We start from the raw sequence: 14,899 nt of genomic DNA on the forward strand, positions 1-14,899 counted from the left end.
CATCCATGTATGCATCCATCCACACACACATCCATCCACACCCACATCCATCTTCCTATCTACCATCTACTTACCTACTCACCCTCCATTTATCTACCCATTCCTCTACTTATCCATCCATATCCATCTACCCATTTCCCTACTCATTCACCGATCCATCTCCCTCCCACTCATCTATCCATCTTTCATCCAAAAGTTTACCTACTCATCCATCCAATCTGATCCCATCCGCTTTCTGGCTTATCCATCCTTCACCTGTCTATTCACTGCCCATCTGCCCACTCACCCACCTACCTACTCACTACACACCCACCTAAGATCAGGTGAAGCCTTCTTCTCCTATAACGCACCCAGTATTGTGCGAAGCCCTGAGGAGACTGGGGTAAGAAGAGCAGACAGGCCCTGGGATTTACAACCTATTGTTTGTAGTTCCTCATCTGCCCAGCAATAAAAGAATAACTACTTCCAAAGGTTTGCTGAGCCTGCCCAGGAAGCAACAGGCAATGAAGCATCTCATCTACTTCCTGGCCACACAACAACTGTCGATAATATCACCTACCAAGTCCTAGGAGGGAGTGGTCCAGAGCAGGCAAGACTAAGAAAGGCTCCCAGCATCTGTGGCAAAGCCGCACCAGCCAACAATAAACAGAACCAGCAGGCAGAGCCTCCTGTTTCCCCTCTGGCAGAGCCAGTCACTCCATGGCTGTCCTCACCCTCTCTTGCTTGTCAGGGAAGGGACGTTACCTGGGCAACACCAGCCATCTCTCTGGAAACTGTTCCTGCGGTGGAAGCAGGAACAAGACACTGGGGTTTCTCAAGCCTCTTAGCTCTTCCACAGGAGACTGGCTGTCATCAGGTGGGTGTCCCTCACCGGGAGGTGTGGCTCGGAATGTACTGGAAACGCTCTTCCCAAGGATTGGGAGGGGGCCCCACAAGCTCAGCTGCCTGCTGCAGCCTCTGAGGCTCGAGTGCACGCAAGTACGCATGCTCCTTGTCACTTGTCACGGGTACTCTGAGGAGCTGCGGGGTTGTGGGGGGGATGTCCCTGAGGAGATGGAACCAAGTGAGCTAGGGGAGGATGGCTCTGACACTTTATTTCTAGGGCTGGCATGGAGCTGCTTGGCCTGTCTGAAAGCTACTGGACCCAGGGGGCTCCTGACAGTCAACTTAATTACAAGAAAACTTAAGTGGAAGCCCAGCTCTTCCGCCACACATGTCTCTCTCTGCAGCTGCTAGCGCCTGCTAGACAGAGTACACTGTTGTCACCATGGAAGGAGCTATGCCCCCACTGCCATGCCCAAGGTCCAGCTCGTCTGCTGCTCGACAAGAGCATATAGCTCTGTGCTCTGCACAGGACAGCCTCTACCTGCCTCCTTTCATAGGGGCCATGGGGTTCTACAAGGCCCCAGCTAGTGGGTGTGTCCAACCTTTTGACCTTGCAAGCTGACACTGCCACCTACAAAGTTCACATGAGAACCTACGTGAGAACCTACGCGCGCGCGCGCACACACACACACACACACACACACACACACTAGCCCTTTATAATGTTAAGAAAGTTAACATTTTTGCATTGAGCCACATTCAAAGCAATCCTCTTGCATATGAGTTATAGGGTGCAGGTTGAACAGGACTGAACAGGGACCCCCACCTTGGGCTTTTCCTCTAAGGTGTTGGTTTCACAGTGAAATATCTCTTGCAGGTTCACATGTTTGAACACCTGGTCCCCAGCTGCTGGCGCAGTTCTGAGAGGTGGCAGGACCTTCTCCATGTTGTTGGAAGCAGGTTGTAAGGCCATAGGCAGGCTGTGCTCCTGGCTCCACCTCTTTGTTCCCTAGTTGCTATCATATAATAAGCAGCTACCACCTGTCTGCTGTCACGCTTGCTTTCCCAAGATGGGCTGCAAGCATGAACAAACTGCTCCCCACCCGTGTCTGTTTCTGCCAGTCACTCTCATCACAGTAACAAGAAAAGTTACTAATTAATGTTTTGTCCCCCCAGAGTCCCTTGCACACCCAGCAAGGAAGGCAGGCAGACTATGTCCATCGAGACTCTACACTTGCTATGGAAAGACAATCGGCCCTCTAAACGTATCATATATATCTATGAAAATGCCGGTGCCTGACAAATACAGAGGCAGATGCTCACAGCCAACCATTGTACTGAGCACAGGGTTCCCAGTCGAGGACCTAAAGAAAGGCCTGAAGGAGCTAAAGGGGTTTGCAGCCCCATAGGAGGAACAACAATGTCCACCAACCAGAACCCCCAGAGTTTCCAGGGACTAAGCCATCAACAAGAGAGTACACATGGAGGGACCCATGGCTCCAGCTGCATATGTAGCAGAGGATGGCCTAGTCAGTCATCAATGAAAGGAGAGGCCCTTGGTCCTGTGAAGGCTCGATGCCCCAGTGTAGGGGAATGCCAGAACAGGGAAGTGGGAGTGGGTGGGTGGGAGAGTACCCTCATAGAAGCAGGGGGATGGAGGGTGGGATAGGGGTTTTTGGAGAAGAAACCAATAAAGGGGATAACATTTGAAATGTAAATAAAATCTAATAAAACATTTTCCAATATATGAAAAAGAAAATGTCGATGCGAAGCCCACCGATGTGCATAATTAGTGCACTAATAAAAGCATCAAAATACTGCAAATGAAAGCCGCCTTTGTCACAGGGTGGGCCCGTGCCACCCAGAAACACTCAAAGATTAAGGTGAACACTACTGCTCTGTTACCAGGATCCTTCCTTTGTCACAGGCTCGGAAGAGATCCTTCAATCCCCCACTCGCTGCAACTGTCACAGCTTTATCTGTCAGCTTGACAAAGCCCTAGAGTCATCAGGAAGAGGGAACCTCTTGAATGTGAACCCATGTAAAAGTGTTAACTTACTCGACAGTATGAAGGGCATGCGTGCTTGTGTGTGTGTGTGCTTGTATGTTTGTGTATGTGTTTGTATGTACGCTTGTGTATATGTGTGTGTGCATGTGTGTATATGTGTATGCATGTGTATATGTGTGCGTGTGCTTGTGTGTATGTGTGTTTGTATGTGTGTATGTATGTGTATATGCGTGTGTATATGTGTATATGTGTATGCATGCTTTTGTGTGTGTGTGTGAGGGTGCGGGTTCTCATGTAGGTTCTCTTATTATGAATTGCCTCCATCAGACTGGCCCATGGACAAGTCCTGTCTGTGAGGCATTTTCTTAATTGTTAAGTGATGGAGGAAGGACAAGCCCACGGTAGGAGGTGCCTGCCATCCCTGGGCAGATGGATCTTGGCTGTATAAGAAAACAAGCTTCAGCTACTGCCTTTAGCTTCATTCAGTGAAGAACGATAACCTGTAGGATGATGTAGTCCCATTCCCCTCCAAGTTTGTTTTGGGCCATGGTGTTAATCACAGCAACAGAAAGCACACCAAGACAGAGATAGCCAGTGGCCCTGTCTACGTGGGGACTCCGACCCTGAGAGTCAGCCCTGCTGTCTTCAGAGGATAGACACGCCCATTATCGAGGTGAAAGTCACACATCACTGAACCACCCATCATCTCCATGCACATCACATGCAGCTGTCATCCCAAAGGAAACAGAGGACATCCAACAGTCAATGCCGCATCCCCTCCAACACCTCTGCTCTTTCTGGTTTCTGGACACACCATGAAGCACGTGGTCTTTGAGCCTGGCTTCTTGCGCTCAGCGCAATGGCCTCGGAGTTGCCAGGCAGCCCCCTGCGAGTGCCAGGATTCTATTCCTTCTCATGATGGAACTCACCGGGGCGCTGTTGCAGAGCTGCTTGTCCAGAGATGAGCACAGGGCTGCTCCCATCTCTGCCTCTGCTAACATCTGGATGGCCACAACCCCATCCTGTGACCATTAGTGAACCATGTGGGTCTTTCAGGGGACCTAGGTTTAGCCGCCAGTCACTGCACGGTCACCTGCTGGCCCCAGTGGAAGAATTCATCCATGGTTTTTTGTTTTTCAGTTGTTGTGGACAGGGAGGGGCCATGAAGCACTCCAGCAATGCTATCAAGTAGACAACAATGGCTGCCCACTAGACGCGTGCAGCTGCAGTGCATGGTGGGTTGTGCCGAATGTCTCTAAAACATCTTTGCTCTTCATTTGGAGGGCTCTATTCTGGTCAGGCTCTGTGCCAAACGCCTAATCTGCTCTCTCTTTCTCTCTCTCTCTCTCTCTCTCTCTCTCTCTCTCTCTCTCTCTCTCTCTCTCTCTCTTTCTGTGAGGTATACATATGTGTGATAGTACAACTGGAGGTCAGTGGTCAGCCTCGGTTGTCATTCCTCAGGAGTTTTCCATCTTGGTTTTTTGAGACACGATCTCTCACTGGCCTGGAACTCGCTGGTAAGCAACTAGAAATCCACCTGTCTCCACCCCTCAGCGCTGGGATTTCCAGAGCGCACCACAACACCCGGCTTTTTCACACGGGTTCTGGAGTTCCCAAGCTCCCAAAAGCAAGCTTTACTAAGCTATCTCCCCCAGGCCTACACATTAACTTCTGTAATCTCAACAGTACCTCGGGGAGGTGAAGCCCACTTTACAGAAGAGAAAAACCGAGGCTGAGCAGTTAAGCTACAGAGCTAGTGATAGCCAGAGAGAACTGGGATAGCTACACTTGCAACCTGACCTCGCATCATCAAGTAGGGTGGAGCTGGGGCTGGAGAGATGGCTCAGCAGTTAAGAGCTGCTCTTCTAGAGGACCTAACTCCCAGCCCTCACATGGTGGCTCACAATCATCTGTACCTGCAATCCTGGGGAGCTTCCTGGTACCTTCTATTGGCTTATGTGAGCACCAGGCACAGAGAGACATGGAGCCAATGCCTATACACATAAATATAATAACTTTTAAAACCTGTGTCTTCCATTCCTCAATATCTGTGGTCCCTTCCTGTCAGTTGGAAAGCCCAGTAATACGTGCCTGAGAAGCCAGCTCCTGGGGAGATGGGTACTCTGTATGAAAAAAGACAAAGCTCAGGCACTCAGCCTAAGTGACCATCCTAGGCAACCTCCCTCTAGCAAGCTATCACCGCTACCAAGGAAACAGCAGGACCCAGGTGGGTGTCCTGCTCTACCGGCTCTGGGCATCAGCTGGTTGCCTGGGTAACCATGAGTCTGGCTGGTGAGTGGATGACCCACCGAGGTGTCAGGCTCACACAGCTGGGTACCGCAACCCACTTGTACTGAATCCCAGGCACAAACCGATCCTCACACAGGTGACCCATGTGTTTCCCACCGAGTTCCTTGTAGGCAGGGAGGAGCCTTCCGCTTTCTCCGAAATATGGTACAAGATACCTGAGGCCGTCTGGAGGAATGAGATTGCTGCCGGTAGCTTGTTTAGGGCAAGGAGGAGGAGAATCATAAACAAGGAGGAAAGCAACATCACAGACACATCCTTCCAACCACTGCCATGGACAGGGAACCCTGGGGACGGGAGGGGGGGTCTGGGACAAATGAAGACTTGACCTTGCAGAGCTGGGTAGGGCCTGGCAGTCTACCCTAGGGGCTTTCAGGAAACCTTGGAGATGCCAGAGCCCTAGAAGAAGCAAGATTCAACCCCCATGCCTGCTGACTGGCTGTAGGGTAGACGGACCCCAACCTGTGGCATAGATCAGGGAGCAATGGAAGGGACCATTCCCTTGCCTAGGGACACCCTGCTGGTAATGTGAGCTGAACTGTGTCTCTCCAGAAGTTATATCCCAATTCTAACTCTGGGCATCTGGGCTCTAACTCTGGGCATCTAGGCTGTGTTCTTATTAGGAAACAGGGTCTTTGCAGAGGCAATCAAGTTAGGTAAGATGACACCATGCTGGGCTAGGCTGGGTCCTGAACTGGTGCTCATGCAAAAATGCCACATGAAAGCTCACACACACACACACACTGGTGCTCATGCAAAAATGCCACATGAAAGCTCACACACACACACACACTGGTGCTCATGCAAAAATGCCACATGAAAGCTCACACACACACACACACTGGTGCTCATGCAAAAATGCCACATGAAAGCTCACACACACACACACACTGGTGCTCATGCAAAAATGCCACATGAAAGCTCACACACACACACACACACACACACACACACACGCACGCGTGTGTGCGCATGCATCCACCTACCCACTCCATACAATATGTGCAGACACGAGCAGGAAGCAGAGCTGCATAGACAGAACTAATAAGGGATAAGGGTTGTCCACAGTCCCCAGAAGCTTAACAAAGTCAGACAAAGATACTCTCAGAAGCCTCCAAGGGAGCAAGAGCCTGCTCACAACCTTGACTCTGGACTTCTGGCCCTCAGAGCTATATGACAGTGGGTTCTGCTTGTTCTAAGACAGTTGGACTTGGCTGGGCTGTCTTGGGAAACCCACGTGTCTGGGGGGCTGATCTATCTAGCCCTACCATTTCACCAAGGGGCCACAGAGCGAGAGAGACCCACAGCTCATCCTCCATTAGAATACGCTAGTTTTCCTTTTCCTTAATCATCCTGGCAATCTGTTCCCTGACAGTGGGCCATGACGCCTGCATTACCACCCCAAAGCCTGCCTTGGCCCTTGCCACAGTGCACAAGCCCCAGCCCTTTGTGGCCTCCAGCAGGTTGGGCGCTGGGCCCAGGCACCCGCAACCTGCACACCTGCATCATCTGTGATGTCAGAGAGAGCTACCTGGGGACCTGGCAGGCTGCAGGAAGAACTTCCAGGAGAATTCAGACAGGGACGTCAGCCGCCGCTGACGTACGGGTCCTTGGCAAAGAGGAGCCACGGGGGAGGATTCTGCCCGGCATCTTCCTTTCACAACAGTAGACACCGTCAAACCACCCACGGACCAAGTCTTCTTCCCACAAGCTTCCCCGGTACTAACGCCCACCCTGACAACCCTGCTAAGATGCTCAATCCTGAGTATACATCAGAAGCAACCTAAGGCTTAAGAGACTCCACGCTCAGGTGGACCTACCCCTCTAGCCTGGTGTACTGTAGATGGGTGGTACCCAGACACTGGTACTTCGGTGGATACCAGTACATTGAAGGAGTATATCTGCACATCTCTGTTCACAGTAGCACTGTTTACAACAACCAAGAGATAGAAACAACCCAAGTTCACAAGCTCAGGAGCCAACTGTAACACATACATACATACATACATACACACACACATACACATATATACACATACATACACACACACACACACACACACATACACATATATACACATACATACATACATACACACACACATACACATATATACACATACATACATACATACATACATACATACACACACACATACACATATATACACATACATACATACATACATACACATACATACACATATATACACATACATACATACATACATACACACACATACACATATATACACATACATACATACATACACACACATACACATATATACACATACATACATACACACACATACACATATATACACATACATACATACATACATACATACACACACATACACATATATACACATACATACATACATACATACACACACACATACACATATATACACATACATACATACACACACACACATACACATATATACACATACATACATACATACACACACATACACATATATACACATACATACATACATACATACACACACACATACACATATATACACATACATACATACACTGGAATATTACGCAGCCTTCAAAAGGAAAGAAACGCTGACATGTGCTACAGCACACATGACCTGAAAGACATTCTGCTGAGTGACATGTGGCCAAGTCTCATGTGATGCCACTTGTGTTAAGGTACTGAGAGTGGTCAGCTCTATAGGTTTAGCATGCAGAATGACAGTTGTTGGGGCTGGGGACTGGGAAATGGGGCGTTACCTTTTAATGGGGACAGAATCCTAGTTTGGGAAAACAAGGGTGGTGGTCTTGACAACATGATGGCTATGACTGTGCTCTTAGACGAGCAGGTGGCAGGGGGGCTGGGCTAACTTTCTCGACGGCATCACTTCCCACCCTCTTCACACTACTGAGCCATTACACTCAGGGACACTGAGGTGACCTGGGGTCCTGTGGCAGCTACAGCATTAGTGTCTCATCATACGTAGGTCTGAGCACCTGGCTCTCCTTTCTCAAACACCTGCTGGGAACGACTCCAACCCAGTTCCTGTTGCTTGCCCTCCTGCCTGCTTCTGCAAGCAGCTATGCCACACACACACTGCCAGAGGTAGTGTTGTGAAAGAGAGACGCCGAGTAGAATCCTGACCCCGTGGCTCCTCAAGAAACTTCCAGGCTCTAGAAGACATCAAAATGAGTCTCTGCCGCCCAGCCTCAGCTTAGGGGGTCACTCTAGCAGTGCTTTGGGCTTGGTGACCTCAGTGGCAGGCCTTCTCAACTGACCAGGACCCTAGACATGACAAATCACTGTACGCTGGCAGTAAAGGCTGCAGCAGGGCCTCTCACTAAGCATTAAAGCCAGGTGGAGCTGTTCGGGAGCAAATGCATACGTGTGATGACTTGTCTTCACTGTCAACTTGGTGGAATTTGGAGCCACCTGGGAGACATTCTTCAAGCATGTCTGTGAAGATGTGACTGGAATGGGAAGACACACCTTCTCTGTGGCAGTACCCTCTCCCGGCTAGGATGTCAGGCTGAATAAAATGGAGCTGAGCCCTGGGGATGCCACATGACCTCGTGTTCCTTCTGCCGGCACCACCCTTGCCATCATGGACTGTATGCTCACGGTATGAGCCAACACGAACCTTTCTTTAAGCTGCTGCTTTTAAAAAATTACGATTTACTTATTTTATGCATATGAGCGTTTTGCCTGCATGCACGTATGTGCACCGTATGTAAATCTAGGGAAGAAGATGGTATCTGTTGGATCCTGGGAACTGGAGTTATAGACAGCTATGAGCCATGGCACCGTATGGGTGCTGGGCAGCCTGTACTAAGCTGCAGGCATGAGACCCTGTCACAGGAGCCTGGGTGACACAGTCTGACTCTCCTAAGCAGCCATGAGACACAGGCCCCATGAGCCTCTCTTTGAGAACTGCTAAGACATGGATTTAAAAATCCTTTGTCTGAATTGGTTGGGAGGCTTGGGACAGAGGCGACCTATGAAGAGAATTGAACTCAAATTCTGACAAGAGCCTTAAAAGCGAGCAGCTACGGATGCCCGCTGCCATCTTGGCCAGTGTGAAGAGATCCCGACCTTCTGGGTATCCTGTATTATCATGGTCCTGGAAATCTATCCCGTTTGAGGACAGACACAGCCCCTTGCACAGAGTCTGACCCAAGCCTTGGTAGATCTGCGCTGGTTTTCCTACCACTCCAGGAACACATTTACCTGGCACAATCCTACTATCACACTGCAGCCCTGTTCGGAGCTGAGTAGTGTTCCCGTGAGTGTCTCTGCCTGCCTTTGGGTCTCCGTATGCGCTGGGGCTACTGTGAAAACTCAAAGCACCTGATGTCACAAGGGCCTCAGGCTTTGGACACCAACTCTGGCCAATTAACTTCTCCCCAAGCTTCTCCTCCCCCAGACCTGTGCCACCGCGCCACCGGGCAAGTCTGATCACCTCTGGAAGAGTTAGGGTGAGTTCCTCTGTGTGGACGACGGCTGTGGCTTTTTCTTTTACGTCTCTGTTGAGCCAAGCCAGTGGGCGGGCAGGAGACACTGAGGGCCAACCCAGAACTGTGGGCCACCGTCCTCTCCTCCAGTGGCAACTCAATCATCATGCCACCCTGCAAGCAAGACAGCACCCCACTGCTCACCACAGCCTCCTGAGGGACGGAGGTCATGTCAAATGGCGACGCTGCCTCCTGGTTATGTCTGGAAAAACTCATCCACGAAGAGAAGTGGGGAGGGGATCAAATAGAATTCTGCTTTAAAGGGCAGAAAGAGGGCTTACCCACAAACCATGTACGTGAAAACCCTCCCTGTGCGGCTCAGTGACTCATCGGTCCCCATCAAAGCGGGTGCTCATGACACATGGAAGCTCCAGTCCCCGCCAACCCCCCCTTGCTTGGAAGGAAAAAACAACCCACAGCTGCTGCTTCTTTCCAGAATGCTGGGAGAACCACCATGCTGCTCCAGAGGCCCAGGCTGGGAGAGCCACTGTGTCGCTCCAGAGGTCAGGCAGGCCTTCACATCAAAAGGGAAGGGAGTCTCAGCCCTCAAAGCCGGGTTTCTAGGAGGGCTGGGGAAGATCAGGAGGGTTCGAGGACAGTTCTGGTGCCCCAAGAACATGATGAAGACTCAGCTCTTTGGTCTTTTATCACGTACACGTGTGTGTTGTGCATCTACGTGTGTGGAAGTTCCAGTGCTAACACCTGGATATATTCTCTCTTCGTTCGCTCTCTCTGTCTCCCTCTCTTTTCTTTCTTCTATTCTAAAGATTTATTTATTTCTACGTATATGAGTACACTGTAGCTGTACAGATGGTTGTGAGCCTTCATGTGGTTTTTTGGGAATTGTATTTAGGACCTCTGCTTGCTCCAGTGGACCAAGCTCTCTCCAGTCAACCTCACTTGCTCAGTCCCTGATTGCTCCAGCCCAAAGATTTATTATAATACATAGGTACACGGTAGCTGACTTCAGACACACCAGAAGAGAGTGTCAGATCTCTTGTGAGCCACCATGTGGTTGCTGGGATTTGAACTCAGGACCTTTGGAAGAGCAGTCAGTGCTCTTACCCGCTGAGCCATCTCACCAGTCCTCCTATTCTAGACAAGTTCTCTCATTAGGATGTGGCTCTTGCTGGTCAGGTGAGGCTGAATGATCAGTGAGTCCCAGGAATCTTATCATCTTTGCCCTGCCAGCACTGAGGTCACAATCATGTGCCACCATATTTGACTAAGAAAAAACAGGGGGGTCCTGATGGCCCTCTTTCCTATCCATCTTCCCCTCCTCTCCCCCACTCTTTAGCCTTGCTGCTTGGGGTAGGTCACGGTCTCTAGTCTGGGTTCCGGATGTTTGGTCTATGGAATAGGGAGGCCAGTTCCCCAGGGTGAGGACTGGTTAGCAAAGTCCCTTGTGCTGTTTGTAGACAGCTCAAATCCCCTTCCTTGGTCCTTTCGGGAACCCTGTTGCCTAATACAGACGTCAATGAATTATTAAAGATCTGAAGCCCCATCTGGTCGCTTTGAGCTCAACCAGCCGCCCCTGTTCCACCTGTGGCCCAATCCCTGTTACAAAGATGCCACAGGACCAGCCTGAGGCCTTCTCACTGAACAAATGCCAGAGAGAAACAGCTCCAAGAAGGAAGTTCTTGTTTGGCTCACGGCTTCACAGGTTATGTTCAGAGCTGCCAGACTCCATTGTTTCTGGACTTGAGGTATGACAGGGCGACCGAGGAGGTACGCTGTTAGGCTGAGGAGGCCTCTCAACTAACTCACAGCAGCTAAGAAGCAAAGAGAACAAGGATAGGGGTGAAATATGTCTTTCAAAGGAATACCTCTAGGGACTTACTTCCTCAGGGAGGCCCCCCCCCCAACTCCTAAAGTGTCCATCAATAATCAATTCTGAATAATTTTATTAAGTCCTGCTTGGGTCTGTCAAAAGTATTGATCCACTCAGGATGCCCCCAGGAACCACTCACTTCTAAGAAGCCCCACTAGCTGACAACCGACGCCTCCATGAATGTATGAGCCTGTGACATCTCAGTCTCAATCCTTAGCACTGTGGTATAAAAATATTAAATAGAAAGTTCCAGAATAACATTGCTTGTAAGTTTGCCACTCAGCACTGTTCCGAGCAGTATATAATGAAGGTTAGTAACAACCCGCTCTCGATTCCAGTCAGATGCGGTGTGTCCGTGTTGTGTACGCCTCTAGCCTGTCAGTAGTATCTCCTTAACCAATCGGCTGTTGTGGTGTCAGGTCTGTGCTTTCCTTGTCCTCCCTTGAGTTAATAATGGTCTCTGGGAGCCGGGCATGGGGGCGCACGCCTTTAATCCCAGCACTCGGGAGGCAGAGGCAGGCGGATTTCTGAGTTTGAGGCCAGCCTGGTCTACAAAGTGAGTTCCAGGACAGCCAGGGCTACACAGAGAAAGAAACCCTGTCTAGGGGGAAAAAAATAATAATGGTCTCTGGGTCTACCAAGAACAGCTTGAGGGCATCAAACAAGGATGTACGTATGGACCCCGGAGCTAGCTGGTCTGGAACTTGGCAAAACACAAGCAACACATCACAGAGACACAGAGCTCAGGGACCAGCTGGGCTTCGGGTGCCCTTTGAAAAGGCTGAAGCAAGGGATAAGGTGGGTCTCTCCCTGAATACACAGACGCCCCACTATACGTAAGAGAAACAAGGTCCCGGAAGGTGAGCAGAGGAGAATCCTGAGGCATTTTAAAAGGAAAATGTCCTGAGCAGCCTGTGTGTTAGGTCACTGACAGGGACAGCTGGAGAGAAGGCAGGCCGGAGAAGGGAGACTCGCTTTCTATTCTTATGCTTTTCCATGATTTTAAAGGACCGCCTCGGACCTGTGCACAGCTCTGTTTCTGTAATTTAATTTTTCACTTGAACATTCCATACACGAGTTCTGTGTCTGCATCCCCTCAACCCCCGCCAACCCCTCCCATGTCCACCCTTACACCTCTTCCTTAATTACTATTGCTACACACACACACACACACACACACACACACTCACACACGCACATGTGCACACACACACACACACACGCATAACCTATTACAAGTATAGACTTTATACACATACAATAGAACTTACTCAGCTCAGTTAGCATTGGTCGTATGCCGATGTGCTTAGGGTGACCACTGGGGACTGATCGCCTGCAATAGGGTTTCTTCTGTCCACATTCTTATGACAGCCGGTACCATTATGTAGGTCTGGTTTGAACGACTCTGTCGTCATAGTTTTGTGGGTACAGCACCCCCGTCATGCTTACATGCGTGCTCTCTAACATGTGGACAATCTCTCTCTACCCTCTACCAAAATTTGCTCCGAGTCTGGTGAAGATAACAGTCAACTAGCCCTGCACACTCGGCAGTGAGGGCATGGGTGCTTTGTTACGTGTGACCGTTAGGGCATGCTTGCTTTGTTACATGTGACTGTTAGGGCATGTGTGCTTCGTTACATATTCAATTTTTTAAGACCATAAAAAGGTGTGAACGGGTTCACAGCAGGCAGGGATTCTTGTGAAGTTCTTTTTCCTTTTTAATATTTAAAAAAAAGCTAACAAACAAACAAATAGGAAATGCCGTTCTTAGTACCCCTATGGCTTTCAGTCCCACCTCTGAAGCGGGATATATACAAGCATTCCGGAAAAAGAGTGGTCAGCTCTTGCTCAAGGTGACTGTAAGTGTGCCCCACAGCCTTGTGATTTAACTCCCACACACCCACGAGGGGAATGAGGGCACAGACACCAGCGTTTTCCCGATGGTCTTCTCTGTACCAGGCCAGATTTAAAAACTGAGACACACACACAGAGCAGAACAAATGCCACCCAGCACTAACAAGAATGCAGTGCCACTACACAAAGTCTTAAGACATCTACGTCTCACAAATGTAATTTTCAGCGTAGTAGCCCAAGGCACAAACGAGTCCATTCACAATTCTGAGTTCAAGTGGGCCAAAGAGATGGAGGAGCTCAAGTAGGAAGGTGGGCACTGGAGAGCCAGCGCATGTGGTCACACCCCAGGGAACCCGGGGAGAAGTCAGCCGGCCACCGCTTTTGATCTGTATGTTTCTCTCTAGAGAAACTGAAAAACTGATCGAAAGGACAGAAGAGCCTGTAACAAGCCAAGTGTGGGACACAGGTCTATAATCGCATCTCATCTCAGCTGGCGAAGAGGCCTTAGCAGGAGGACTGAAGTAGCTTACTTAACTCCTGTCTCCAAAACAAACAAGCAAAACTCAGGGTGGGGGATGTAGCTCAGTGGTCCAGTACTTAATCCCCAGCACTGGAGAGAAAAAAGGAGAGGCTGAGAAGGAGGGAACGTGGGAGGAAGAGGACAGGTGTACCACGTGGGGAAGCGGAGAGACTGTAGGTTTAGGGTGGGGGTCCTGACCCTCACCTCCGTGTCCTTCTGTGTCTCTAGCTTTGCCAAATTCTGGAAGAAGCTGGAGGGATGGGACAAAGCTAACTCAGAGGCCACCCAGCTCCGTTTGCATCCCAGCCCTGCTGGCGTCCAACAGTGAGACACTCAACCCACCCTTGCGCTCCTTCAGCTCATCCTTTGACATGGGCCTCATCGAACCATCAAGTCTCCCAAGATCAGAAGGTGGCTAATAATTGTTTTCTTCCCTCTGCCACAAAGGAAGCCTGAGAGTGTGACTCACATCCCCAAGGCCACCGAGCCTCAGCCATTTCTTAGTTTCAATCCCAGGAGCTCCCCTTGTTGTTAGTTACGGGGACCCCAGTGACTCTCTGAGGGGCCGCAGAGGCTGGAAAACACTGGAGACTGATAGCCTGGGCCACCAAAGGCCTCCACACTTGGGTCTCCAGTGCCAGCCACCTTTGTTTTCTGGGTCATCACAGGGCCTTCCTGCATTCTGGAGTAGGGTAGACTCTTGCAGGGTGGGAACAGCTCAATGTTTACCATGCTCCAAGAACCCTCTGATCCTTCTGGGGCTGAATGCAGAGCTAACCTGCGTGGGCAAGGCAGGTCTACGGCGGGGCTATAAAAAGGACCAAGGCCCTGCCCTGGCCTGCAAGAGTGCCGAGGCTGTGACTGGGAAGTGAGGGGCCAGGCCAGGTCCAGGCACCAAATAAAAGGGAGTGGTGTGGTATATCTGGGCAGGTGTGGGAGTCAGGTATGACTGTGGCTATCCCAGCAGGCAGCCAAGGGCAGGTAACCAGCGCCCCTTCACCCTTAACCCTCAGTCCCATCTGTGAGTCCTTTCAGGCTTCAAAGGACA

The 14,899-nt window shown here is 50.2% G+C and overlaps 1 protein-coding gene across 3 annotated transcripts in view; it reads right to left on the bottom strand.

Moving 5' to 3' along the window:
- Cmip (c-Maf inducing protein) overlaps positions 1-14,899 on the bottom strand; it is a 207,695-nt gene that overhangs the window by 57,864 nt on the left and 134,932 nt on the right. Inside the window, exon 1 of one of the 3 annotated variants that reach the window (XM_085843551.1) lies at positions 745-958. The exons of the other annotated variants lie outside the window; for them this stretch is intronic. Coding sequence (XP_085699677.1) covers positions 745-762 — 18 coding nt within the window. The 5' untranslated portion in view covers positions 763-958. Of the gene's footprint in view, positions 1-744; positions 959-14,899 lie in introns of those variants that run through there. 3 annotated transcript variants of the gene reach the window in all.

This window comes from Mus caroli, unplaced genomic scaffold (assembly GCF_978045245.1).
Source record: "Mus caroli unplaced genomic scaffold, Mus_caroli_1 scaffold_10, whole genome shotgun sequence".
Lineage (NCBI taxonomy): Eukaryota > Metazoa > Chordata > Mammalia > Rodentia > Muridae > Mus > Mus caroli.